This window comes from Elgaria multicarinata, chromosome 4, assembly GCF_023053635.1.
Source record: "Elgaria multicarinata webbii isolate HBS135686 ecotype San Diego chromosome 4, rElgMul1.1.pri, whole genome shotgun sequence".
Lineage (NCBI taxonomy): Eukaryota > Metazoa > Chordata > Lepidosauria > Squamata > Anguidae > Elgaria > Elgaria multicarinata.
This window is the reverse complement of record NC_086174.1, coordinates 138282319-138309709: the sequence shown is the minus strand read 5'-3', so window position 1 is coordinate 138309709 and position 27391 is coordinate 138282319. Positions and strand designations below refer to the sequence as shown.

General features: G+C 41.6%; 1 protein-coding gene across 5 annotated transcripts in view; it reads right to left on the bottom strand.

The window, feature by feature from the left end:
• ZC3H13 (zinc finger CCCH-type containing 13) overlaps nucleotides 1-26775 on the bottom strand; it is a 225033-nt gene extending 198258 nt beyond the window's left edge. For 3 of the 5 annotated variants that reach the window (XR_010025398.1, XR_010025399.1, XM_063125254.1), the window contains exons 1-6: nucleotides 26566-26775; nucleotides 13961-14086; nucleotides 12797-12906; nucleotides 5786-5897; nucleotides 3697-3805; nucleotides 1331-1470 (exon numbers count right to left, since the gene is read on the bottom strand). Coding sequence is in view for 3 of the 5 variants with exons in the window: in XM_063125254.1 (XP_062981324.1) it covers nucleotides 1331-1470; nucleotides 3697-3805; nucleotides 5786-5897; nucleotides 12797-12906; nucleotides 13961-14077 (588 nt within the window). In the remaining 2 variants the exon portion in view is untranslated. The remainder of the gene's footprint in view (nucleotides 1-1330; nucleotides 1471-3696; nucleotides 3806-5785; nucleotides 5898-12796; nucleotides 12907-13960; nucleotides 14087-26565) is intronic. The other 2 variants (XM_063125255.1, XM_063125256.1) reach the window with 2 other exon arrangements.
• Nucleotides 26776-27391: the final 616 nt, after the last annotated feature.

Below are 27391 nucleotides of genomic sequence, written 5' to 3'. Positions count from 1 at the left end.
TCAATGGTTTTCCTCATTAACCATACAGTGTGGCTTGATAACCACCCTGAACCCAGCAACAACCCATGGATTCTCAAGGTAACTTGTTCAAGAAAAAGAAACTACACTGAATGATTAACAAGCCACCCTGTGGAAAACACGCTGAGTTCAGGCAACGCAATAAGCTATGGTAGGTTAGCGTGTTGTGTGAACCTGGCCAATCTCTAAAGTACTAAAATGTTTCATACTGCCACTGTTTAAAGATGAACAGTTGGAGTGGGCGGACCTTATGCCAATCTGCTTGTAAATGCTAATCCAGGAATTACCGGTTTTCCTTGCTGGCAGGAACCACCTAACATTTCAGATTTAGAACTGCTTATCTTACAACTTTGAAAGGACCAGAGATAATGAAAGGTACCCTGCTTTCATCTGACAGCTCATGTTCATAACCCTTAGTTTAATGCCAAGCTCTTTTGCAAATTGGTTTTGCTCTGATCTAGCAAAGCTCAAGACAGTTCAATTTAACTGCTAACAATAAAGATGAAATAGAGTCCAACAAAGACAATATTTGGAGGTTGGATTTCAAAGCAGGACAGAGGAAGGGAGAAAGACTTTAGCTCTTGGGAAACTCTGTCTCAACAATGGGAGGGGACCAGGTCTGACAAAAACCATTCACAAATGAGGTGATTTAAATAGGAAACTGTCTGCTCAGATCTAAAGGCTTGGATTTTAACTACTGAGAGCAGAGCTCTGCTCATGGAATGGATTTTTTCTGCTGTTAGCTTCATGTTGCAGTCTCTGTGCTCCAGAAAAGCTGCTGCTCTCTTTCGAATGGCATAGGATGTAGTATCGGAGCAAGGGGGGGAAGGCAGCTAAAAGAGGGGAAGGGAAGGAAGCAGAAATCAGAGACACTCCCTCTCCGGTACGTATGGAAGTGCCATCTGTAGACATTAGAGATCTGATGGATCCTAATCAATAACTTCAAAGATTAGTCTGTAAGTGAAGCCTGTCATGGATCAAATTCTGTGCCCTTCTCGCCCCAAATTGTTTTTGCTAATGATAGGCCATTCAGCAATCCTAAATTGCAGTGAAGAGGCTGAATCAACAGGCCCTTTCCAAGCTATTTGAAATACACCACTGAAATCCAACGCCATTGGAGAACATATCTAAATATAAGATGTGAATTGACAAGAAAAAAGGAGAAGGACTAATTGTGATTCCACATTTGCTTCCAGAAGAAAAAGGGAGCCCAAGCAGAGCACGCCATTACTGGAAACAGATATATTACTAGTATCCTGAAGGTCTGTTCAGTTATCAATTTAAACTTGGTGTTTATTTTCGAGATACAAACCTCCTTTTTGATTACTATTTCTTCTCTTTTCTCCATGTTTTCTTCTTCAAGCTTCATTAACTCTCTCTGGATCTTCTGGCGCTTCATTTCCAAAGAAAGTTCATGATCATAATCATAGTTAACATCACCGTTATCAGAATCTTAATTTATAAAAAGAAAAGGGAAAAATATTAGGGTTCGGGCTGATTAATTTAACACCGATTCAAATCAGGAAGAGAATGTGATTTGTAAGAACTAAAATTATTCAGAGTTGGCAGCGACTCAAATTTGCATCACAAATAAATTTATTTGAACTTATTTCATTTCTCCAAGGGGCTCAAGGACAGCACAGATGATTCTTCTCACCACTTCTGTCCTTGTAACAACCTGCCCTAGCTTGACACTCTAGCCACTATACCATACTAATTCTAGCATAAGCATACATTAAAAACTCGACAGAGAGAAAAGCCACTGGAGGGCAGGGGTAGGTGGGGAGAGAAACAAAGAGATGTAGAACTGGGGGGAAAGTAGACAGAAAAAGGAGGAAGTGCCCTCGCCATTGCTTCGCTGCCTGTGAGCCCACCAGCTGAAGAAGCGTTTTCTCTGCTAAAGCAGCTAATGGCCTAGATGTTATTTGGCCCCTGCAACACAGACTCCCTAATCTCGTCACTGTTACCCACCCTTTCCATCTCTCTCTCCAGTCCATAGTACTCACCCTGCTCCCAAGAATGGATGCCACAGTACCGCTTAGGTCTGTGCCCACCTGTAACCAATTCTCCTGTTTCCCCATCGACAGACCTACTCTACCACCATTCGTTTCTCCATCCCACAAATCTCTTCATACCATAAATCAACGCCCCTTTCCATCCTTCCAACTCCTTTTGCGCTGCTTCTGCCCTCCCCCAACTCTACTCTTCCTTTGCTGAGTTCGGCAGCACTAGGTAAGCAAGGCTCCCACTCTTCCAGAGGTTCACACGCAAGTGACATCACAGACACAGGCAGCCCATGGAGGGTGGCTGGACGGCTTCATGGGCTCCCACCAATCCCAGCATTAGGATAAAGGCCTGTACGCCAGTGGTCTGCATGCATGCAGTCCTCAGATCAGTCCCCAGCACCACCAGTTAAACGGGCCATGGCGAGCACAGTTGGGAACGGCCTTTGCCCAAGACCATGGAGTGTTGTAGCCAGCCAGCCAGGGCAACACTGGGCTTACAACACAATCCTGTGTGTTTTTACTCAAACGTTAAGCCCCGTGTTCAATGGGGTTTACATCCTGGAAAGTGTGTTTAGGACAGCAGCCCAAATGGACGAACAATCTGATTCAGTATGTCTGGTTTGTATAAGTTGTAGCCAAACACCTACAAATCCAAAGAGAGGAGCAACGCAGAAGCAACAGTGCACGTTCCCTCCCATGCCCACTTTTCATGGGCAGGCCTGAGACGATCCCATAAAGAGAAGAAAAAACAGTGCAAAGAATGGGCATTTGGACTCCCCTCAGGGAGCTTTAAATAGCCTGGGAAGGGGCTACTGTGAGCCATGTGTTGGACACGCATACCATACACCCAGGGTGAGCAACACTGAACTCACAGGCCACATACAGCACCCCAGAAGGACTTTGGCAGTCACCACTGGGTCCCCTGCCTCCATGGCGCAGCTCCGACCAGAATTGTGCCATTGGACCCTGAGCCATTCTGCTGGGAAACAAGGCATGTGCTACCTCAGTGCCCTGCTTCTGAGTAGAACCACTGGTTCATCAGTAGAGGAACAGGGCAGATGAAAATCGTGCCCATTTCTCTGCAGAATCACGCTCCCAGCACACAGCTGGGAATGCAGCCACAGGGCCACCTCCAGCTGCGGTGATGGTGGGGTGCAGTCCCCGGAGGGTTCTGGGGAGCCTAATGTGGGGCCCCAAACCTCCAAAAATTGCCCAAGCCTGCCACTGACCATAGATTTTAAAGGATATTAATTACAGATTAATTAGATAAAGCACTATATTTGATAATAAAAGACTATGACTGAATTCTTTGGGGAAATTCATTGATCATTTCTTTAAGCAACAGTATTATTCATCAGAATCTGAGGCACTACGTGGGCACTGGATTTTTGCAAACTAGAACAGATGCAATCCAGTCAGCCACACAACTAAAAGAGAACAGCTGAAGAACATTTTCAATTTTTTAAGATATATTTTGAAACCCAACAATATAATGGAGTTTTCTTGGGTATCACGTACCTGACCCTGTTTAGACTACTTCCTTACTTCTGGATTCAAAATATAGAAGCAATGTACTAAATCCATGTTTCCTTCTGTAGAGCAGCATATTCGGAATACATGTTCACTCGGTTCCATTTTTTGCACTTTGAATCCAATAGAATATTCTCCCTACCTTCTCTATTTGTTTCCCAGTCGGGATTTTCTTCTTCACTTTCTGGAGTCCGCTCCTTGGTAATTTTAATATCTTCCTTCCCCCTATGCCTCCCTCTGGAGGACTCTTTCTATAGAGGGGGAAAAAGACCAGCCAAAGTTAGTTAGGTAGTTACTTTTAAAAAACAGAAGTTGGAAGCAGGCATCTTTAGCAGTTTTACTTCCAGAGTTTAATTGGGTTCTTAGTCGAAACACTGGTAGTTTTTCTTAGATCAGTTTCAGATTTTCAAAAAGAACAGAGATACAAAGTCAAATGCTGATAAAACATATCCTTTCAGCATATATTGTGTGTTAAGAAATACCTACCAAGAGTACACAAGGAAGAAGAGGGCCTGGTTTAGATCTAATGCTAAACCATAGTTTAAATTGATAGCACACACACCCCTCCTCCTACGTGCATTAGGGAAGAAGATTTAAAGCTTCCGATCACAGTTTTGAATAAACCAGTTTTCCATTTCGTCCAAATACAAGAAACTTTGGACCATGCCTTTATAATACAGGATATGTACAAGCTCCATGCACTTGATCACAGCCCCTTTGCTGCTGCTGCTGAACTCCCTTTGTGTGAGCAGTGAAGCCAACCAGGAAGAAGCAAGTAACCATAGCTTCCTGTTATGTGTGAATCAGGAATTCTGGTTAAAGCCAGAACTCTGAAGCCAACTTCAAGGCATGGTTTAAAGCCATTAACCATCACTCCCAGTTCATAACTTACGGGAAGCTATGATTAAATGCAGCTTTGTGTCTTCTTTGCTCACATGAAGGGAGGAACAAAGCAGCAGCTAAGGGGCAGCATGTGCATGCCCAAAGTTCAATCATCTGAACCAGGACTGTGCTTTATTCAAGATGCTGAACTATGGTTTGACTGAACTACCTATGGCTGTTCAAGTTCTTCCCCTTGTGCACAAAGAGGGGGAAAGGATACAAGAAGCAGGCAACCTAGATCTTTGTTTACAAGCAGCTAGTATCTGAACTATTTGAAGTATTGAAGCTACCAAAAAAGAGAATGATTTACAACCAGGAATAGCTCTTCCATAACTCAGAGGCCTCCAGTAAATGGGAGGCCTCTGAGAATGCTTCTCAGCTTTAGTCAGTAACTCTGATGAAACTCCCCAGAACTTTTTCTCAGGGTAAAAGGACTAGAGGCCAATAAGGCCTGAGAGGGCACCCAGTCCAGCTCACATCTGTACAGTGATGTTACCAGCAGCCAGGCCCCTCCTTCCACCAGACATAGGGATGCAAGTTACTGAACCAGCAGTATGAAGAGCTGCACTTCCAGGAAGGCTTCCCCTTAGGTCAAAACCATTGAAAAGGTTAGCCAGAACAGGACCTGGCCAGACCACATGAAACATCTATGAGCTTCTCATGACTTTCAAGAAGGAGGAGCAGAGTGAAAAACAGCAGCCACTGGATAGGGGTGGAAGTTAGATAACAAGGGAGGGCTGAACCTCTGGGTGGGCCCTGCACTGAGGGAGCTGGAGGCAAAGGAGCTCTTACTTCCATCCCATTAACCCTTCATGGAAATAGAGCAGCAGCAGCTTAGGAAAACTCCTCTCACTTTCAAATGGGGCATGGGCAGTGAAGGATGGTGCTCTGGTTGCGGTTTGAGAAACACAAGCTCCAAGCCCAATTGGGCACACAACTACTTCTGAGGTTCAATGGATCCTGGTGAACGTGTTCTACTCATGTTTTAGGAAACTGGTGTTCAAGAACAACACTTGGTAGAATCCAAATGTGTGCCCAGCTGAGGCCCATTTCACGTGTTGTTGTTTTTTGCAGATTCCCCCTTTTCTCTGCAGCCCCTAAAACTCTGTTCAGGAAGTGTGGGAAGTGGCACTGTGGGCGGCAGGGGGAAGACAGAATTGGTGGATCTCTCTCCCTTAAACAGGAAGCCTCCGCTGGATTTCAGTTCCCACCACAAATTGAAGGCCCTTTCTGTTCCCAAAGGGGCAAGTCTGGATCCAACCCACCACGCCCAGTTGTTTCACAGGAGTCGTGTCTCCATTTCAATTGTACTGAAGCAAACCTGATAAATATATGAACACTACCCTTACCCTAACAGGAGAAGACTGTTCTTCTGTATTATGTTTCTGTGGTTCAGTTTCAATATCTTGACGCTTATTCTTCATTCTTTCACGAAGATCCCCTGTAGGCCTTTCTGGTGACCTGTACAATGTAGACAGAAAATATTGCTGCTTCTACAGAATTTATTTACTTTGTAAAAATACAGTTTATAGCTTCAAAGTCCTGCAGTTTTACAGATATGTTCACTGACCTTTCACTATCCTATCTGTTTAACTCAGCTCCTGTCATGTAATACAAATGATGTAGAACATTACTAAATCGTAGTTGAGCCTGCCGAGACTGAAGGGATTTGTCTAACCATTATAAGCAACTTTAAGTATTGCTGAGGATAATCCAAGTAAGATCTACAAAAAGTACTGTCCATACTGTTAAAGTCACCTCATTAACGCTCCAAAAGAAAAGAAAATTTGTAGGTATTAACTATATTCCTTCATGCCTTCCACTAACTATCCAGTAATATCATACAGAATACCTGACTGAGCTCAGATGCGGAATTAAACCCTACCACAAATTGATGTATCAACATTTTAAGCTCTTTAGTAGCTTCATTTCCCACCCAGAAAATACGTATCTACAGGAATTCCCCAGCATTCTCTTTCCCTGCCTCTGAACAGCCTGACCAGTGCAACACAAAATACAGAGGTTTACAGAATACCAGAGCTTATCTAATTACAAGAAAAATCACTGCATAGTAACCTAACAGATCTTACTCAGAGGCTTAGGGTTGGATCCAGACATAGTCAAACTTAGGAGCAGACTCATCGAAATCAATGGGTCCTATGTTAGTCACGACTAACAATTGATATCAGTCGGTATGCTCTAAGTATGACTACATCGGGATACAACCTGTAGTAAATGAAGAAAAGGTGTCCTGCTTAAAAACACACCACGCCACTACCGCTGGGCTTGTATGAGTCCTTTCTTGCTCCAAGCTCAAAAGTTATTGTTTCCATGACTAGGTTATGCTCTAACATCCAAAAGAACCATCTTCTAATTATTTGTTATAATGAATTTGGGAGTCATTTAGGAGATGATTTAGGCTCCTTGTAGGATGCATATAATGCCTTAGATTCCAACAATACAGAGGCACATAAAACTGGGCACCTTACTATTTTACTTATTTCATCAAAAATTATTTTCCAGAAATCTGAAGTTATAGGGTGCTGTGCCTAACACAGAGAAAACATTTTCAACATTCAGTTTGGGGTGTTTGTATGCGTGTCTGACATTCAAAGACGAAAAGTTAAAAAATCCACTAGACTAGTGGAACCATTGGGCACGCTTGGATAGCTCTTTGAATACCACTGATACCAATATCTTTATCTTTCTTTTCTACGTTTTCCAAAGCTGAACAACTCTCTCTGGTTCAAACTTGAGGTAATACATGGGTCACTCTTTCTTCACCCTGAGTTAGTTACCCAAACCAGCCCTATTTACTTTAAGTACATACCCAAATTGAAATATATATATACACACACACACACACACACACACACACACACACAGCTATGCAACAAAACTGGGTAAGTTATCAAGACAAGCCAAAAGCCACCCTCTCCTCCAAAAGTCATCTGTATGCAATTACTCTTACTATAACTCCTTAGCTAATGTTTATAATCAAGGATTATCATTCGAAAGCAGGAGTTGTTGGGTTTTTTTGGAAGGAGGGGAGAACACATCATATTTTAAAACAAATTAATTCTTCCTGAGCTTAACTATTCACAATGTATTTAGACAGCCTAGCTGTAAGTGAATTAGGAACAGTTTTCAAGGTTTCTCGCTCCTTTATCACTAAGGACTCTCCACGTATTAATCTTTTAGGAGGGTGCTTTAAGTGCATACCTAAAAACGTGTATGTGAAAAATGGGAGTGTGAAAACATGCACTGCATACAGGCACACTCGTCAGAGATCAGGGATTGTCTGTTGAATAAATATTCCATAGCAAACCCTGGGCTATTACTGTGTGATATTCAAAATATTAGTTCCCATCCTTTAAGGTGTATCAGAACCTACTTCTTTTTTTAAAAAAAACTTAGCTAACTAAACAAATAAAACTGCAGAAAACAGAGTCCCTTGGTTCAAATCTTACTTTAGTTATTAATGCACCATGTGGTTTTAGCAAGCACAAGCCCAAGACATTTTGCTGACTGAGGTGAAGGGAAAGATTGCGCCCTGCATGCCACATGCAGAAGCTGACCAGACTGGCAGTTAAACTTATTTCAACACTGGTGATGTGGCATCCTGCTTCTGAGGGTGGCACGCTAGTTTAGATCATGCCCTCTAATACCTTGCCACTGACCCCACCCCGGCATTTGCCGATTCAGGGCAGCTGCCTCCCTCTGCCTAACGGTAGGGCTAGCCTGGATTTAGGCAAGCCACTAGTCTCTCAGCCCTCCCTCTCCTCCAAAACCTGATTTCCTTACAGTAAGGATTTCTGAGACTATGTACAAGAAGCACTTTGAATACTTGAAATATGTTCTATAAATGTTAATTATTTTGATATAATTCACATTTAACTCAGCTTAAAACACTTAAAGAGCTGCACAAAGTCTTAAATGTGAAGAGAATAAGGATTACATTCAGCAGAAAATTCAAGATGTTCAGAAGTACCAAGAATATTTATGGAAGCAAGCCCCATTTCCAGCTCACAAAAGAAACGTGCCTTTCAGCCATTAAGTAACATGTGCTGTCTAATGCTACTATTATAGATAAGTATTCACTTTGTGGCTTAAGAAATGAAATAAGGGATTAAATGTGCAATCCTATAGCTGTTCAGACAGAAAGAAGTCCTACAACTCCCTCAGTTGGCTGGGGGATGCTGAAGTTATAGGCTTCTTTTCTTTCTGAACAGTGATAGGATTATGCCCTAAATCACAATGGGAATGTATCCAAAAAATCTCCCTATTTTCTATATTCAAAAATGTTTTAACAACTCAAAGTTAGAATTAAAGACCATCAGGAACTGAGCTACAAGGGAAGCCAAGTTAGAGCATCAGTGCTTATGACTGACAAATCAATTATTTCTTTCCTTTTTTAAAAAATTAACTAATGCCAATTTTTCAAAATATCTAACATTTTAGGAGTGATTGAATATATTGGTCGTGTGACTGAATATATTGCTGCGTAAACTGGAAGTAATTAAAGAGGCCAGATTTTGCAGTCTCCCACAATAGTAGAAGCATCCTTCTTCATTCCAAGTAATTAATAGAAACCTTATACAACTGGCTCAGAGCATATATGAAACCTATGGTTTGGGTTGGGGGATCAAAATGAGGATTGTACAAACACAAATAATGAACACAAGCAACCCACAGTGGCTTAATACAAGAAGAAATATCCCAACCGGCTCAATGCTCACTGCGGTGAATTTTCTGTGTTTCTGATACACCTCCGAGGTGTACTATTTTACCCATTAGTCAAACAGCATTTTATATTTAGAAAATATTTTCTTCAGATTTCTAAACCCAAATTAATTGCCCAACGCCTATTCTGCAGTGACTGAAGTTTTAAAACGCCCTGTGCTCCTGCACAGGAATCCTTCAGTTCGTTGTTTCCAAAAAGAAAAAGAAAAAGAAATCGGGGCATGAAGCAATCCTTTGGAAACTTAAATACAGCCCTTAGTATACTCTCCTGTTGAGGAACTGTGTGAGTAGAGCCATTTTAAACATCACATTTTTATAAAGGATACATAGAGACTAATGCCACCCAAAATAATAATCTAGAACTACCAAGTAGGTCTTAAGGTAATATGCATTCAGTTTTCAAAACAGTATTGAATGGTTTCTTTAATGGTTTGTTCCAGTTGTTCACACTGGCTTTGACCATGATTCTAAGCAAGAACATTTATTTTACTTTGACTTGGAAGCAGGTTTTCTTGAAAACTGTAGAATTTCCTTCCAAGTAAATGGGTGTATTATTTGAGAGATAGTAAAACACATATAATTTGTGCCTCAACTGTTTAAAGTTTAAAGGATGGAATTTTTCCTTATTGATGGACATGATCCTCTACACTTCAAGGGTGGGAATCTGTGGCCTTCTAGGTGTTGTTGGACTACAACTCCCATTATCCCTGATCACTGGCCATACTGCCTGGATCTCATGGGAACTGGGAGTCCACCAACATCTGGAAGTTGCCCACCTCTGCTCGACTTGTACTTCCCTTCCCTTTTGTGTCTGCAAAGAACAAGCTCACAGAAATTTCAATTCTGTACGTTCCTCCTCTAATTTGACAATAATGTATTTTAGCTCATTATGCTCCCAAGTCTATATGGCAAACAAGAGGAAGGAATGGGGTTATTGTTGTTGTTGTGTGTGTTGTCTGTGTGCATGTGGTGTTGGTGTTGGTGGTGGGGAGAATTCATGCCGAAGACGGTAAGGGAGCATGAAAGCTTGCTCCCAATCTCCTAAACACTCTTAAGAGATCAGCAATGTTATTTTGTATTATTCTGCATAGGAATATGGGTCCTTTCATGTCTAGGGAGAGAACAAAATAGAAATCCACTGATTTCAAAAGGCCCTCCCTCCTTCCCGGTTTAGTATGCATTCTTGAATATGAAATGTATGACTCATAGTATGGAAAAGCTAACTTTACAGTGCAGTCTTTTGCATGTCCACTCAGAACTAAGTCACGATGAGTTATTATGGGATGTACTTTCATCCTTAATAAAATATTTAAATTTCTTTCCTTACTGAGTTAAATTGATTTCAATCATTGACCTGGATTGGTTTGCTCTAAAAATCAATTCAATCTGACCAGAACAAATGTAGCTGCTGTTGCAGATTTTCTGAGAACTAGACTGAAGATACCTTACTTCTACAATAGCTATTTAACATAAAATTATGCAGTAAGAAAGGAACTGCTTAAGTAAAGAATATGCTTTAACATCTGTGCTCATGAGCCACCAATAGGAAACTATAAATTAAAGCCTCTCTGTTGAATCGGAGGATTCAACACTTTATGATGTATGCCATTTTCTACCTCCACAGAGCTCTTATTGAAAAAAAACCCACTTGCATAACTTGTGCAAAATACAGGTGGCGAGTTCAGACTACATGTAAAAGTAGTGCCAGCTTTATGTAAATACTGGTGGGACCCACCACAAAATGTTGCTTGGATTAATGAAGGATTTGAGCGGCCCACACATTTTGCCTCTGACTTTCGCCTCTCTTCCTCCACTTGTCACTTCATTTCTGGATGCCAGCTGTCACCATTCATTCCCCCCACCACCACTTCTTCTCTGCTTTGGGGGTGGTTCTTCTCTCTCCCCACCCCTAACAGCCTCTGCTCCTGCTCGCTCCGTCTCTCACTTGCTCATTCATCTACCACACTGCTGTTGCCCGTTTCCACTTCCAGCATCTCCACTCAGCCGCCTCCTCCTCCTTGCTGTCTCCACTGACATCTCTCCTTTGCCCAGGCACCAGCCCCCGCTGCTCTAAACATCTCTCCTGCTTCCTCCACTTAGCTGCCTGTGCTCTCTCGCCCCCTGCAGCCCTTGTTGGTTCATTCAGCTCTTTCCCAATCCTCATCTGTCCTTCTCTTTCCACTACCCTTCCTGCTTTCATTTCAGTGTAAAGGCATCTAGAGACTCATTTAAGTGCCTCACTGGACTGTTACGTACATTCACTGCTCCTTGCTTCTTCTCTCGCTCCTTTCCTTCATATGACTGAACACATACTCTTCCTATTTTCAAGGGGGGTTGCCTCCTTTTTTAAAAAAAAAAATGAATCTAAATACTTCTGCAAATCTTGGGATTCACCTAATGTTGTAGGCACCTTCCTCTTTTTGTTCAGTGGCCCTATTTGGCCACATAGTTGTCGGCATGGTCGGACAGCATTCAGTATTAAAAGGAGAGATGTCACTGATATACAGTCATGTGTAATCTGAAACTAGTAAGTTAATTTATATGAAGATATTTATTACAGAACAAGGAAAGATTCTTTATCTGCTTCTGAGTTTCACGTTCCTTTAATTCCTGAACCCCTGAATCTAGCCATGCGCTAGATGAACAAATGACCTGATAGCTTTGGATGTTTGCTGGTTGCAAACATGTTATACTCCAGCATCAATAACAGCATACTCATAAAGCAGAAGCAGACCATAATTGCAACTTCATGTCCATGTGCCAGAAATGCAATCATAACCTCATGCTTTACATTATAGCTGACCTATACCTCTTTTAAAGTAATAAATACCAGTTTCCTGAAAGTTTCATGAGCCATATCTAGCATTTCCCAGCACCGGTTGACAGTGCAACCCTATATATGTCTACTCAGAAGCAAGTCCAATTGAGTTCAATGGGACTTAATCCCAGGTAATTGTGTATAGGATTGCAGCCTAAGTCTCTTGGGAACAATCTTGAATTGCACAGAATTCAACCTGAATTGTAAATGAAATGCATACGCTAGGTATTCAATCTCTTTTAGCTATAGGAAATGCTACATCCAGTGACGATACACGAGGCTGCATAGCTCTTTATGAGTTACAAACCAAAATAATGTTCTCACTTAAATCAGTATTTTAAATCTTGCTTTATGATAGACAGTTATGAAAGCACAGTTTTGGCACAAAGGTATGCTACTTTGTGAAAGTACAGTAAGTCATTTTATTGACAAGCTAATCACACTGCTAGAGGCGACGTCATAAGGATATAGGCTGAGATTTTTTTTTTAGTGTTGTATTTAAGTAGCTGCAAGACGGAATTTGAGCCAAACAGAAGCAGCAGTAACATTATGGAACAATCCATTTATTAAGTTTTCATTTCCCATTTGACATCAGGTAAAATTGTTCAAGCAGAAATTAATATGCAACAAGAACACTTTATTACTCTGAAGTTACACTCAAATGGCAGGGCATACCCACACTTCAAAATTATTCACGTTCTTTATAAGCCACATCACTGCATTTTAAGTTTTTTTAAAAAAAACTACAAGAAAACAGCTTTTGCAAGCATGTGAGAATAAAGCTGAGTTCTTCATTTACCTTCTGTAACTGCTGCTAAAGCCTTTACCTCGTGGTGAAGGGCCATGTACGAATCTACATGTGTTCCCATAGAGGCAGTTGCCAGTCTTCAGCCAGTTACGGCACTGAGTCTAAGAGACAGACATCACCGGGTGAATTTCAAACTAATTTTGGAAGTACTGTTTGTGTGAAAAGTCACAGAACAAATAATTCCACATATTATTCCCACCCAACAGTAATTTAATGAAAATCAATTGTCTTAGATCTGACAGTGCTCCTTTGCCAGAAGTTTAGATTATACAAGACATTTCAAAATGTATTTTCATGAACTACACTGTCACTTCACCTGTCAACACCAACTAAGAGCCAAGTTGCACTTTACCTTGATACACAATGCATGTACACTGCCTCAGATGTGAAGTGTGCATGTAAGTGTTTTTGGGTGCGTGTCCCTTCTTTTTGTGACCATATATTTTAAATTTAAAGGAGGATGTACTGAACAATACATCCATGCACAACTCACATCCCACAAAGTATGGGTGCATTTTGTTTAAGAAAAGAAAAACTGGTCCCAAATATTTATAGCACTCAACCGACTAGAGAATCAGAGCTGAAAAATAACAGAAGGGTGTCTGTCATGTTCCAAGGAAGGAGCATTCACACATTCTCCCAAAAGATTAGTTCACATAATCCAGACCAGTCTGTGCTACAGTTAAAGAACAAAAATTAACAAGGTGCTCTACATCACGGGTACCTGCAGAAAAGGAACGTCTAGATGGCTCCAGCCATTAAGCCAAGCCACACAACATAGGGCAAGACAACAAAAACACTACCGCACAGAGTCAATAGTCAAACTGACCTGGGGGAAATTCCTTTTCTATCCCAAATATAACATATCATGAATACGGAAGTTATGTACAGACTCTCCCCAAGGAAAAGTGGGCCAGTTTCGAAGTAGCATCAGGCCCACATACTCCCCCTCCCATGACATGGAACCCTTCCAGATTACAGTAGTCCACAATGTACCAGACTGAGATAACAAAACTCATAAATTTACTGAACTCCCATAAAACTAAGGAGGCTCTTTATTCCCAGAGTTGAGGGAAGCGAAAAATGTTTCCACATCATGTCTGTATGACGAGAGGAAATGCTACTTTTAAGAACAAAGAATACTTTTCAACTCACCTCTGCAGTACTTCCAGTGCTGGGTCCAAGTCTTTCAAAAACACTGGGTCTTCTGGATGTGCTATCAGATATGGTCTTGGTATTTTCCACTGTGACCTTCCTTCTAATTTTTGACATTTTGTACTACTTCAACCAAAAAAAAAAGCAACACTGTAAAATTCTCAAGTTGACCTATTGCAACTGAACTCACAGAAAAAATAAGTTACGGTATTCATCTTCAGGAGTTTTTGCAGAAATTAATTGTAACAAATACAGAATTGTGTTTAAAAGGGGTGCTGTTAATTTATTCCATGCTACTAAAAACACCAAGACCAGGGTTCATGTCCTGGTTCGGCTTCCTTATCTATCCTTGGCAACTATCTCAAGTAATGTCAAACCTACGAGGGACCTAAAGCAAAACCTAAAACACTTCCTCTTGCTCCAGAAGAGTGAGCATGTTTGTCTGTAGCAGCAACTAAAAGCACTGGTGTGGCATTTTAGACCGATTTGCCTATAAATGATTATGCCAAACAAATCAGGGTTGTATTCAATGGTTGGACAAATGAAAGGCAGCTCACAGAAGTGATAGGCAGCTCATGTGACCTGCAATTCTCTTCCTTCCCTTGCAACTCCATTTACCCCCCTGAAAACCATCTCCAGAGGATAGGAGGGCCCTCCTGTGACCTACAAGGCTGCCATGAGAGGGGGGAATTCCCAGTAGAGCTCCAGCTGGCATGAGATCCCTCTACCCAATTTCAGGTGATTTCCCTCCTCTGCTGTAGCCCTGAATGACACAATCCCCAGAGTTCAGGAGCCCTGTATTATCATTGGATACAACCCTTTATTTTTTAGTCTAATGTTGCAGTAGCTACTCTGAATCTGACAATAATAGTATAAATCAACACCCGTATTGGCAATAAAAACCACTGTGCTTCATTTCTAGAAATAAATTAGGATGCTTCTTTAGGCTAACCTTTGAGTTATGTGATCCATTGTCAGCAACATTTCAGGAGGTAAGCATGAAGACAGAGCCAGATCCCAGCCAAAAACACAAATGTGAACCCTATTCACCAGTGAATTTCTGCTCAGTTATATCCCATGAGCACTATGGACCAGATGATGTGTTTTGAACTGTGGACTCATGCAAAGTAAACATTTTCTGAGTAAGTTGTACTTTTGATTTCTGTAATTAAAGCTGAGTGGCTTTTTCCATTTTCCGACTATGAGTATTATCAATTCTTATATCAAGCCCCTGTTAAACACAAAGAAAGTTTGTGCATTTTCTCATAATTTAAGATGTTCCTAGAATTACTGCCAGTTTTCACTGAGAGATCTCATTGTGCTTGTTAGTTTATATGACTGTAAATTTCCACAGAAACGGTGTTTCTTTTATAACCTTAATAGTGAAAATGCAAATGAGCATACAACCAACAGGTTTTGTCCCATCTATGGGAAATTACAGCCCAGGGATGAAGATGACAGACACAAATTTCAAAATAAGAACTCTGTAACTCAGGAATGGGGAATGTGTGGCCTTCCAGATGTTGTTGGGCTGTAACTCCAATCATCCCTCACTATTGGTTATGCTGGCTAGAGTTTATGAGAGCCAACCCCATCTGGAGGACCACATGCTCCTCATGCCTGCTTTAATTTGATAGTATAACCAACATATTGCAAAGGTAGTTTATGCAAACAATCCCTTTCTCAGGAGGAAACGGGGCAAGACATAACATTCCAGGCTCAACATGGTACCTGCAAGGTAATGTTTTTCTGACTGGGGGAAGGGACATAAGAACATAAGAAGTGCCCTGATGCTGGATGAGACCAAGGGTCCATCTAATCCAGGCGCTCTGTTCACACAGTGGCCAACCAGCCATTGGTCAGGGATGAACAAGCAGGACATGGTACAACAGCACCCTCCCACCCATCTGCTGTAAATGTAGTTTTCGCTTCTCTTCTATATTTTCTAAGTTGAAAAAAAGTTGTCCCATCACATCATGGCAGCAGTGGATAAAATTATTATGTATTACCTATTTGGTTAATTTAGTGCAGGGGTAGGTAACCTTTTGGGCCCATGGGCACATATGGAAAGTTGAGCAACTGTCCTGGGCACAGCCATAAGATGGCTGTCATGGGTGGACATGGCTGGTCACTAAGAACAAGTAACCTGTCCAAGGAAATTAAGATGGCAGCTGCTAAAGGCTCCCAATTTGTTTTGAAGCAATCCCAGCTGTCAGTAGGTAAATATAAGCAGATTTTAGAATAAAAATTGGGAGAAGCTGGGTGCCTTGGTGAGCACCATGTTACCACCCCTCATTTAGTAGGTACAGAACAATAGGCCTGGAAGATACCTGAAGCTCTAACCTTTTGTCCTCAAGTGGGACCCTCTACACCAGTAGTGGGGAACCCCAGGCCTGGAGACCAAATCTGGCTCTCCTGGGGACCCAAGTCAGGCCTACGGGGTATCCCGATTGGCCCTGCCTTTTTCTCCAGGCCCCACCTCATTCCCACCAACCATTGGGGGTTTTTTCTCCTTGACTTTGGCATCATTTTTTCCTTCATTCTAGATGGTTTAAAAGCATCTCCTAAGGCATAGTCACTGCCAGTATATTTAAGCTAAAATTTGCTGGTGTTTTGGCCCCATACTTTTGCCTTTGACCTCACCCATCACAGGAATGCAGCCCATGAGAGCTTCTTTGAAATTGAATTCAGTCCAAAAAGAGGTTCCCCATCCCCACTCTACCTATTAAATAACCTTCTATAAATGAGCTTAAATAATTGCCTGCAAAACTGCAGATTCTATCACAGGATATAATAAATCAGCCTTCCCCAACCCGGTGCCCCCTCCAGGCCTGTTGAACTATAACCCCCATCATGACCAGTAAGCATGGCCACTGGTCATGTATTGTAGTTCAACACATCTTGAGAGCACTATGTTGGGAAGACCTTTTTATTCTCCCAGTATTTTAACTGTCTATAAATAAATTTTAACTTGGTGTTTTAAATTTGTAATTTTGCACTGCTGCTGTTTTTATCTGGTTGAGCTTTTATATTGTATTTTATATTATGGTTTTATACTGTTGTTTTATACTTTGAATGTTTTTAATTTTTGTGAACCGCCCAGAGAGCTCCGGCTATTGGGCGGTATAGAAATGTAATAAATAAATAAATAAATAAAATAAAATACCACCATAAAGTTACAAACTAAACATTTATTTAGCTGTTGTAGCTCAATATAAGGCAAAAAGTTATCAGCAAGAGACTTTAAGGGAAGTGTAAGGTTTTCATAGGAGATGGGCCCCTAATGATATGGAAACTGCAAGAGTAGACAGCAGTTATGTGTCCCAGAACAGAAGAGAATACATTCTCAGGTGCCCGAAGAAACATTTTATTATGCCCAATGCATTTCAGAATGGGCATTCCTTCCTCAGGGGCCACTTATCTTTCTCCAGGTATGTCGCAGAAAATCTTTCCAATGCATCCTCTGTTTTAAAATACTCAAACGTTTTAAAACAGAGGAAGCATTGAAAAGTTTTTCTGTGACACATTTGGAGAAAGATAAATGGTCCCTGAGGAAGAACAGTCCTGTCCAAAACGTGTTGGGCCTAATAAGAACTTTTTATCGTGCACCTGAGAATATCTTCTCTTCTGTTTTGTGACCTCCAATGATACAGCCACCATCACCCAAAGTATCATTATGCCTAAAGTCCCTTCAGCTATGTTTGAGAATAATGCTTTGGAGCAGAGAAGATAAAAGTGGGGGTGGAGTGCTCTTCAACCTGTTAAAAAAATACAAGTGAGGCCTAGTCTACAAGGTGATAGGGAGGAAACAAGTTAAAAAACTTTATTATTGTAAACTGCTATGAGGACTGGATAGTCGAAAAACACAGTACAAGCCAAATAAATAAAACCATACCACCGCAACTGTATTAACACAACAGGCTGAGGTTGCACATCTGCACAGTTACCTGCACAATTACTATTAAGCCATAACATCCAGTTTTTCAAGAGAAACACAACACTGATGTTTGAATCAATTCCTGTATAAAAAGGATAACTGGTAGACAATTCAGACATCGTCCGAACAAGATTTTCTACATTCCCTATATTACAGTACTTCATGCTGCTTTAAGCAGAGCTTTCTAAAGTAAGAGCGGTATCAAATGAAATTCCTCACTCCTTGTCCCCCATGCAGTACTCTGTGTCCCCAAAACCCTCTCCTTATGGTCAGGGAATTTTCTGAACCTCAGATGAGGATTCTGGATGCATAGAGGCTGCAGTGGGGAGGAATGGGCAGGAAATTCCACCCACATGAGTGCTACAACGACCGGGTTTGGACAAACTATGGGCTGTTCTAGGGTTATCCAAGGGTTGTTTTAACCTTCAAATAACTCACAATGCCTGGGTTCACAATGCGACAAGCCATGGCAAACCTGTACTGTGACTCACATATTCAAAATTAACCCACAGTAGCTTATCATGACATGTGAAGGTGGCCCAATGGATCTTTACTGCTTTGGTTCATCTACTGTGAGATCTGCTCCCCTGCCACCAACAGCTTGCAAGAGATTCTTCTCCACAACAAACATTCAGCTTGCAAAGTCATTCTAGAAATAAGGGAACGTTTTCAGCACATTGTCCAAAACATGCAACTGCCCCTGGGCTCCATACAACCAGAGTGGAATTCCCTAATGGGAAGCGGAACACATTATCCCTGAACAAGCAAACAGAGTTAAAAAGCAAAGGACAACAAACACACTGTTCTCTTCTTCTTCCCTCAAATATATAAGTTCCTAAATAGTATCCCACTAAACAAGGTTTGTATACTGGGGAAGGGGGGGGGGGGTGATAAACCAAAACCAAGGAACATCTCTAGAAGAAAAAAAGGGTAAAACAAACACAGCCCATAGGCTGGATCCAGCCTGCATGGAGGAAAGAACAAAACTGGATGTTGGTGCTGACATTTCTCCACCCACCCACCCAGACAATTTGCAAAGACAGAAGTGAACACATATAGAAGATTACTATGCATGGATATGTTTTTCTTTCCTCCCCCACTTCCCCCCTCTTTTTTCCTTTGTTGCTGCTGCTGCTGCTGGTATACATGTACTTCCAAATAAATAAAAGCTTTAAAATATCAGATAGCTACTTCCATTACAGGGATCGCTGCTGCTTGAAAGAGAAGGCAAATTAAATTAAAAACCGAACACTTTCCTAAGAGTTAATTGAGCAAATAAGATGTCAACTAAACAGGAAAGATCTAGCCAATTTGTGAAATGTACTAATTCAGGAGCAGATAACATGTAATATACTAAAATGCACCTCAAGAACACCAAGGTCCTTTTCAACATACAGTGGCTTCAGAATTAAGCTGGTCAGGATTAGCAATGATTAGGTCACATTTCTGAAGGCCAGTAAAATATTGGCCCTCGATCTAGATCTGTCCACAATCCCACCTGAGCTTTTCTCCAAAGCCAAACTCCAATATTGGACAGAGGCTCAGCTGGGAGAAAAACTATTTGGGAGATGGACTGAAGTAGTAATAATAAATAATAATAATACATTTATTTCTTACCACCTCTCCATTTGGATCGAGGCGGGGAACAACAGTAAGTATAAAATACATAAAATACTGATTAAAAACATAGTAAACATTGTTAAAACATCCTAAAAGCATTCTAAAATCCCACTGGATAGGCCTGCCGGAATAGATCAGTCTTTATAACTTTCTTAAATGCGAAAATACTGTTTAGTTGATGAATCTCCTCTGGTTGGGAGAATGGGAATACAAGAATAGATCCACTTCTGAAGTAAGGCCTGTCAAACGCTGTGTGCATACATTTAAAATTCCTTTGCATCAGCTCACTGATTTCTTATGAGATGGTTCTCACTAAAGTATATATTTAATTTTTTTTTACCCTCCTGTGCTGGAGTAAAAGTTGCATGCTGAAACGTTACTGTGGGATGGTTTCAGCCAAGTTGTGCTTATGAATACAAGGGTGAAGAACCCATACCCATGCTATCTAGTGAAAGCTATTTCAGAGAAGCTGGGAACCTCTCTTTCAGCCCCTGTAATGTGATGCAATACAGCCAGCCTTTGATCCTCCATTTCCTGGAAGATCTAGAAACCATCAGTTTTCTGCACTGGAAATACCTAAATCAAGCCAACATCAGAATCCTGGCATCATCCATCCAAGTCTCAGAAATACATACTATGTTAGTGGCTTCTTCCAAGATTTGCCATCAACACTGTAACAACACTGCCTTGGGCCTTTAAATAGAGCCACTGTTGATTTCCCTCTTCAAGACTTTTTCTTGGCCCATCAATAGGCTGTTTATTTATTTTGCCCTGCCCTTCAATGAATTATCAAGGCAGCTTACATGGTTAAGAAATGCGAAAAAAGTTGAGATATATAAAATCAAAACACATTAACAAAATAAACTGTTGTTACATGGAGCATAAAGTCACATGGAAATAAAAATTAGATTTGAAGCTAAAACAAAAGGCCTGGGAAAATAAGTTCTTCAACTGTCGCCAAAATGACATTAAGGCAGTACTAGGCACTCTCTGGGGAGGAAACAGAACTGTCAGGACATGTTCTGACACACCACCACTACTTACTGATTTGCTCATCTCCTCACACAATCCTATATACTCAGCAAGGAAATTAGGAAGTCGTTATCTTTAATGATGTTTTTATTATGTTTTTACTCTTTTATCCCATTTGTTCACCGCTATGAACTCTTCGGATAGGGAGCAGTATATAAATATTGTAAATAAATAAATATCTGAATGTATCATTTTTATGTAAGTTAATTTCGCCACCATTTTCCAGCAGTCTGTAGTATTAATATTATTGTTCTATAAAAGACCACTTGGGTATCACAGACAATTATCACAATGACTAGAAGATTTAACTGATGTACCGGAAATTAGATATCAGCCAGAACATGCATTTACACTTAGAGAATAAAACCTGTTACAAAGATTAATACTTAAGATATAACTCATTGAAATTGTTATAGTCCCACTCCCACATGAACTACAGACCTGAAATTTGGTATGTATGTAGTCAAAGATGTCTTGAAACTTCAGAGATCTGTATATTTCTCTCAAAATATGTAATATGAAGTGTACCCCAAAATGCTAATATAGGAGATGAAGGGTACCCCAAAATGTTTAACATATTTCCACACTAGTGAGAAAAAATGGTTTTGGGATACACGTGGCACAAGTTATTCAAGGTGTATGTGAATGTACGGTATGTATCTGTTCCTCAGACCAGGGGGTGGGGTGGCATGAAATATATCTCCAGAAGTTTAATATATTTCTAAATCATCTATACAGTTTCAATTTGATGTATCCAGGTTCTGGTTGTAGTTGTTTCCCACCCACCATAGGCATGAAGCTCACTGGATGACTTAGGCCTCTCAACCTAAGCTACTTCACAGGGTGGTTGTGAGAATAAAATGGCGGGATGTTAAGTTTTCCCCATTGGCCACCTTGGAGGGAAGGTGGTATATAAATGAAATAAATAACCAACAATGCTGACATATCCAGCATGCAGTTTTTACTGGCCCAGAAGATACTAGTTTTTCTTCACATGAGAAATATTCCAATACATGTCATACTGCTATGAATTAGATAGTTCAGTTTTAATACATATTCAAATTGTGATTGTGTAAAGATTCACAGATTAATCTTGAGATTACTCAATAAAATAAAACTAGCAGAACACACAGACACACAAAATGACCTAGTTCACATGTCAAGGCACTAATCCCTGGAATTGCTGGTGATGAACAAAACAGTAAGTGTGCTGCCTCCAACGCACTTGTAATTTCCACTCTTGTTGACTATGGGTTTTAATTGTTCAGTGATCTCGGGGTTGTTTAGCCCATAAACAACCCAGGACTTCCAGGTTCACATGTCACAAAACAACCCAGGAACAGGGTGTTCTTGAGCTGTTAATTAGAAACAGAAATGACGAGCACATGGTTTTCATGCTTTCCACATCCCCACAATTCCTGGATTAAACAACCGAGAAATTGCTATCATGACATGTGAGCTGGGTCATATATAGCTCAAACACTGAATAATTAACATGAGTCTGTCTCTATTTTTTTTAAAAAAAAATAGGCAGCGAATTACTATCTATTCTTTCCTCTGTATTTTGCAAAATTTATTATATGCCTTACCCTCCCACTCACTCTCCTTTGCCATATAGACATCTAAGGACTGTTTCTTTCACAATTATAAATATTAGAATGCTGATATCCATCTGATCATATCCATGTAGGGCACCCAGAAGAACTGCCACTTTCCAATTTAAAATGGTAAGAGATTCACCACAACCTGGCCTTTCTATGCATAATGCTCCTACCAAATGAAATGAGTAGAGCTGCATTTTAAAATTCTGCTTTTATAGGCACTCCCCACCTAGAATATATGTATTTTAGAAGCAGCTTTCCACTCTGCAGATCTGCAAGAACCTCCTTCAAAGGAAAAAAAAAGATATAAACAAACAAAGAATTCCTATTGTATCTGACCACCATGTTTATGGGGAAAAATAGCACTCCAGGCAAGTGGCAATTACAAGTGATCTAATGCCAGCATAACAATCAAGAACTGTGCAATTGAGCACTTGCCCAATATTTGTTTTTATGGCTGTTTTAGGACCTGTTTGTCAGAGGTAATATGGACAAAAATTGGATTGCATTCATATCCAAATATCTCACCACACTACAGACTTAAATTAATGTAATAGTCATTCCCTTTTGCCAGTGAACCCTCATGTTGATCCAGCGAATAACATCTTCAGTGTAAACAGGTTTTCACACATCAGTTTCTTATCAGGAAGAAACTGCATTTGTTTGCAGGAGCCATCCATTTTTACTGCATTGCTTTTCTATAGGATGCAGAAAATTACATGTCTCTGTCCAAATACTGGCACAATGAATTGCACTTTTTTTTTAAAAAAAAAAAGAAGTATAACTAAAGTTGGATCAGAGTGCCAGTTTTCTGACAGAATGGTATTTAGGACTAACAATTGTTAACACCCTCCATGAAACTACAACTGCCAGAATTCTTTGGGGAAGCCATGAGAGTTAAACATCATAATTATTATTCTGGTTTATATACTACTTTCCACAAAGTTTCAAAGCGGTGAAAATACAGTATTGCAACATCAAAATAATAAAATATAACAATAAAATGATACAACAACAATACTGATCATGAATAAAACTACACACTGCTATGTACTACAGAACACATTTGTGACCCCTAAGCAGCACTTCCTATAATGATCACAAAGATCAGGAAAGGACATAAGCAGTGAGGCAATCCTTTAGATAACCTAGTCCCAAGTTATTTAGGTTTGTACTGTTAATATGCCTGGAAAGAACCCTTCCTTTGGGAGCAGCTTGCAGAATCTGAGGTTGTAGGTTCGAAAATAATTTCAAATCCTTGGTATCAGTATAACATTTCTCAGAATTCAGGCAACCAAGTATGCACATTTTTCTACTTCCTTCACTACTTGGAGCCACTGTTACATTTATTTCCTCTAGTATAAAAGTTGCAACTGCCTCGCATTCGCTGTCTTAGAGCAGAGGTGGGCAACATTTTCAGTCAGGAGCTGGTGTTGAGTGGGCAGCAGCAGGGAAACATCCATCTGAGCTCTACCACCCAACTGACCATCACAGACCCCCCCCCCCACAAGCTTCACAGAGAGTGTCCATATGTGCCCTAGAAGACAGCGTTTTCAAACCTCATACCCTAATGGGATACTCAGTAATTTATCTGCAAGAAAAATTCCGGAGAATGTTCTAGGGTGCATTTTCAATTCACATGAATCACAATCAGAATGTCCCAATATATGTGCTGCCAAGCTAGTATAGTGGTTAGAGTGTTGGGCTGGGAGACCGGGTTCTAGTCCCCACTTTGCCATGAAGCTCATTGGGTGACTTCTGGCAAGTTGCTGGCCCTATTCAGAAGACACCTTAAACCATGGCTTTAACCATGGTATTCACCGTGGTGAAAGGCATGGCTTAAGGTATCTTCTGAACAGGCCCACTCACAGCCTACCCTACCTCACTGGGTTGTTGTGAGGATAAAATGGAGAGGAGGATCACGTTCCCCCACCTTGGGCTTCTTGGATATAAAGATAAGAAGTAATGACATAAATCTAACCAATAAATAAATGGGTAATGTTGGATCATTTGAATTTCAATTCACGTACTCTCATCAAGGAACTACCAGGATTCCTAGGAACACAGTTCAGAAATCTGCATTCCCAGGAAGCCTTCCATGAAAAGATCCCACTCACTGATGGCAGAGACACAAGATCAATCCCACAAATTTTGCATTAATTAAACTAAAGCAATCACCCCAAGCTCTGTACTTAAAAAGAAGTGGGCAACCTGTCGGCCTCCAGATGTTTTGGCCTACAACTGCCATCAGCTCTAGCCAGCATAGACAATTTTAAAAAATCTAGCTTCAAAACCAACGTTCACTAGCACTGAGGTTCACTAGCACAATTTCTTTCAGTCAAATTGAATGGCAGAATGGGAGCCACCTTAATGGAGGAAAGTCAGAAATAAGCAACTCAATATGCCCACAATACATTCCATGAATAGAGTCAATTACTTGGAAGCAAGTTCCATTGAACTAAGTGGGTCTTACTTCTGAGTCAACCCAGAACAGCACTATATGCCTATGGTTTCCTGCACACTTACCTGGATATAAGCCTCACTGAACACAGTGAAACTTGCTTCCAGGTGAACATGGATAAGCTTGCCTTTGTTTTGTTGTTGTTTATTCGTTCAGTCGCTTCCGACTCTTCGTGACTTCATGGACCAGCCCACGCCAGAGCTTTCTGTCGGCCGTTGCCACCCCTAGCTCCCCCAGGGTCAAGTCTGTCCCCTCCAGAATATCATCCATCCATCTTGCCCTTGGTCGGCCCCTCTTCCTTTTGCCTTCCACTTTCCCTAGCATCAGCCTCTTCTCCAGGGTATCCTGTCTTCTCATTATGTGGCCAAAGTACTTCAGTTTTGCCTTTAATACCATTCCCTCAAGTGAGCAGTCTGGCTTTATTTCCTGGAGTATGGACTGGTTTGATCTTCTTGCAGTCCAAGGCACTCTCAGAATTTTCCTCCAACACCACAGTTCAAAAGCATCTATCTTCCTTCGCTCAGCTTTCCTTATGGTCCAGCTCTCGCAGCCATAGGTTACTACGGGGAATACCATTGCTTTAACTATGCGGACCTTTGTTGTCAGTGTGGTGTCTCTGCTCTTAACTATTTTATCGAAATTTGTCATTGCTCTCCTCCCAAGAAGTAAACGTCTTCTGATTTCCTGTCTGCAGTAATCCTAAATCTCCCAAAATGTCCCTTTTTGTATAACTAAAAGATCCCTACTGTCCTCCTTTGCATTTGAACACCCTAACATAGGAAAGTCATGGAGAGTATGAGTAAACATATGTGTCCTGCTTTTATTTATCACTTAGAGAAGGAGAGAGATCCCATACACGTAATAGCAAATAGCTTTTTGTAAACCACCCAGAGAGCTTCAGCAAATAAATAAATAAAATAAATAGCTGCAGATGGGTTTTGTCATAAGAACAGCATCACCTGTTTTCCTAAACATGCACACTTGGAAATAAATCCCATTGAAAACAATGGGGTTTCCTTTCAAGTTCACTTGGTTAGGATCAGACTCCAAGCTTTCAGCACCCTCCTAATATACTGAAATTAATCTCTAATAAATTCAATACACTAGTGATTTGTGGAGTTCTCAATGTTCTATGTTATACCATAAATCTATGAAAACAGATTTCAGAGTATACATTTATACAATGGAGACTGTGTGGGTCATGCCCTGTTTATGACCTTCCCAGAGGCATTTGGCTGGCAACTGAGGGAGGGAGATACTACAGCCTAATCCAGCAGGCTTCTTCTGTTCTGTCACAAGAATATATCAAAAGCCCCCCAAAATTACTGTAGTATAGAAGCCTACCACTTGCCCAGAATTTTCCTGGCCCAAACAGAATTTTACCCTGCTGTCTATCACCAGATTCATACGATACAAAATCAGAGTAAATCCCATCCAAGATTTGTTAAAGCACAAACAAAGGCCTCAGCAAGTATCGTGAGCTGTAAGATACCAGATTCCAGGACACAACCAGCCTCCCGCATCCTCTTTTTTAAAAACAAAAAACAAAAGCAGGACAAAAAAACGCCTTACAGTAAATAATTATTGTGTATTTCCGGACGTGCTCAAAAATACACAACCCAAAAATACGAGGATTAAAAATGAAACAAAAGGCTACGCTCATATTGATGGGTGAGTGGGGGGGGGGAGCATTTGCTTGTCTTAGGAATTTATACTTTAGGGATTTATACTCCACCCTCCAACGATTTCATCGCGGTGGGGGGGGGGGGTGAAAGTCACACAGGGATTCCCTAGGCTCCATCCAGACTCCTCCTGCTCCTCGACCCCTGATGATGTGGAGATGCGGGCCTAGCAACGTCTGGCAGCCATAGTGGGAGCAACCCCCCCCCCGTGATAAATCCACACCGCTTCTTCCCACGCCCCGCCCCGCCCCGCCCCGGGCCAAGCGACTCACCTGTTCCCTCCTCACCCGACCTGCTCCTCCTCCTCCCCGCCGCCGCCTCCGCCGCCGCCCAGGGCGGAGAGGGGGGGAGAGGGCGAGGGGGGAGTCCGTCCTCCCGGGCCTAAGAGCCGCGCCGCACGGGGAGGAAAGCGGGGAGCGCGGCTCGCTCCCACCGCAACGCCAGCCGCGGCCTCCGCAGCGCGACCGCGACGCCCTCCCGCCTTCGTCGTCGTCGTCGTCGTCGTCGTCCTCGACGCTTTCGCCGCGCAAAAACGTCGGGGAAGATGGGGGAGGGTAAGAGAACAGAGCCAGGCGCCGCTGCCCCCTCCCTCCCTCCCTCCCTCTCTCCCTCTCTCTCTCTCTCTCTCTCTCTAAACCCGGGCTCCCGCCGACTGCGCCTGCGCGACTCACAGCGGCTCCTCCCACCACCACCGCCGCCGCGCCTGGGCCTGCTCCACTTCCGCCAGCGGGGAAGGCGGAACCGGAACCCATAGCAATTCCTAGGAGGGAAACTCCAACGTAGACTCAAAAAAAGCCAAGAAAACGCTATTTATGACGAGGCGGGATAGACCCATAGAGATAAATTCTCTCCCTTTTCCTATAGATATGCCCTAATCTCACACATTGCGAGTTCTGGTTGGCGCTTCCGCTCTAAAAGTGAGCCGGTTTTCCCCTCACTCTTCTTTTTCTAAGGCGAACAGAAATGCAGGGAGCGGCCCGTAAAGAAGACGACTTCCATTTGAACATACATTGGAATTACTGTGTGTATCTACGCCTTCACGTCTGAGAGAAAAACACTAAGAGTCACATCCAAGCCATCGTCTTTCCACGGGGGTGA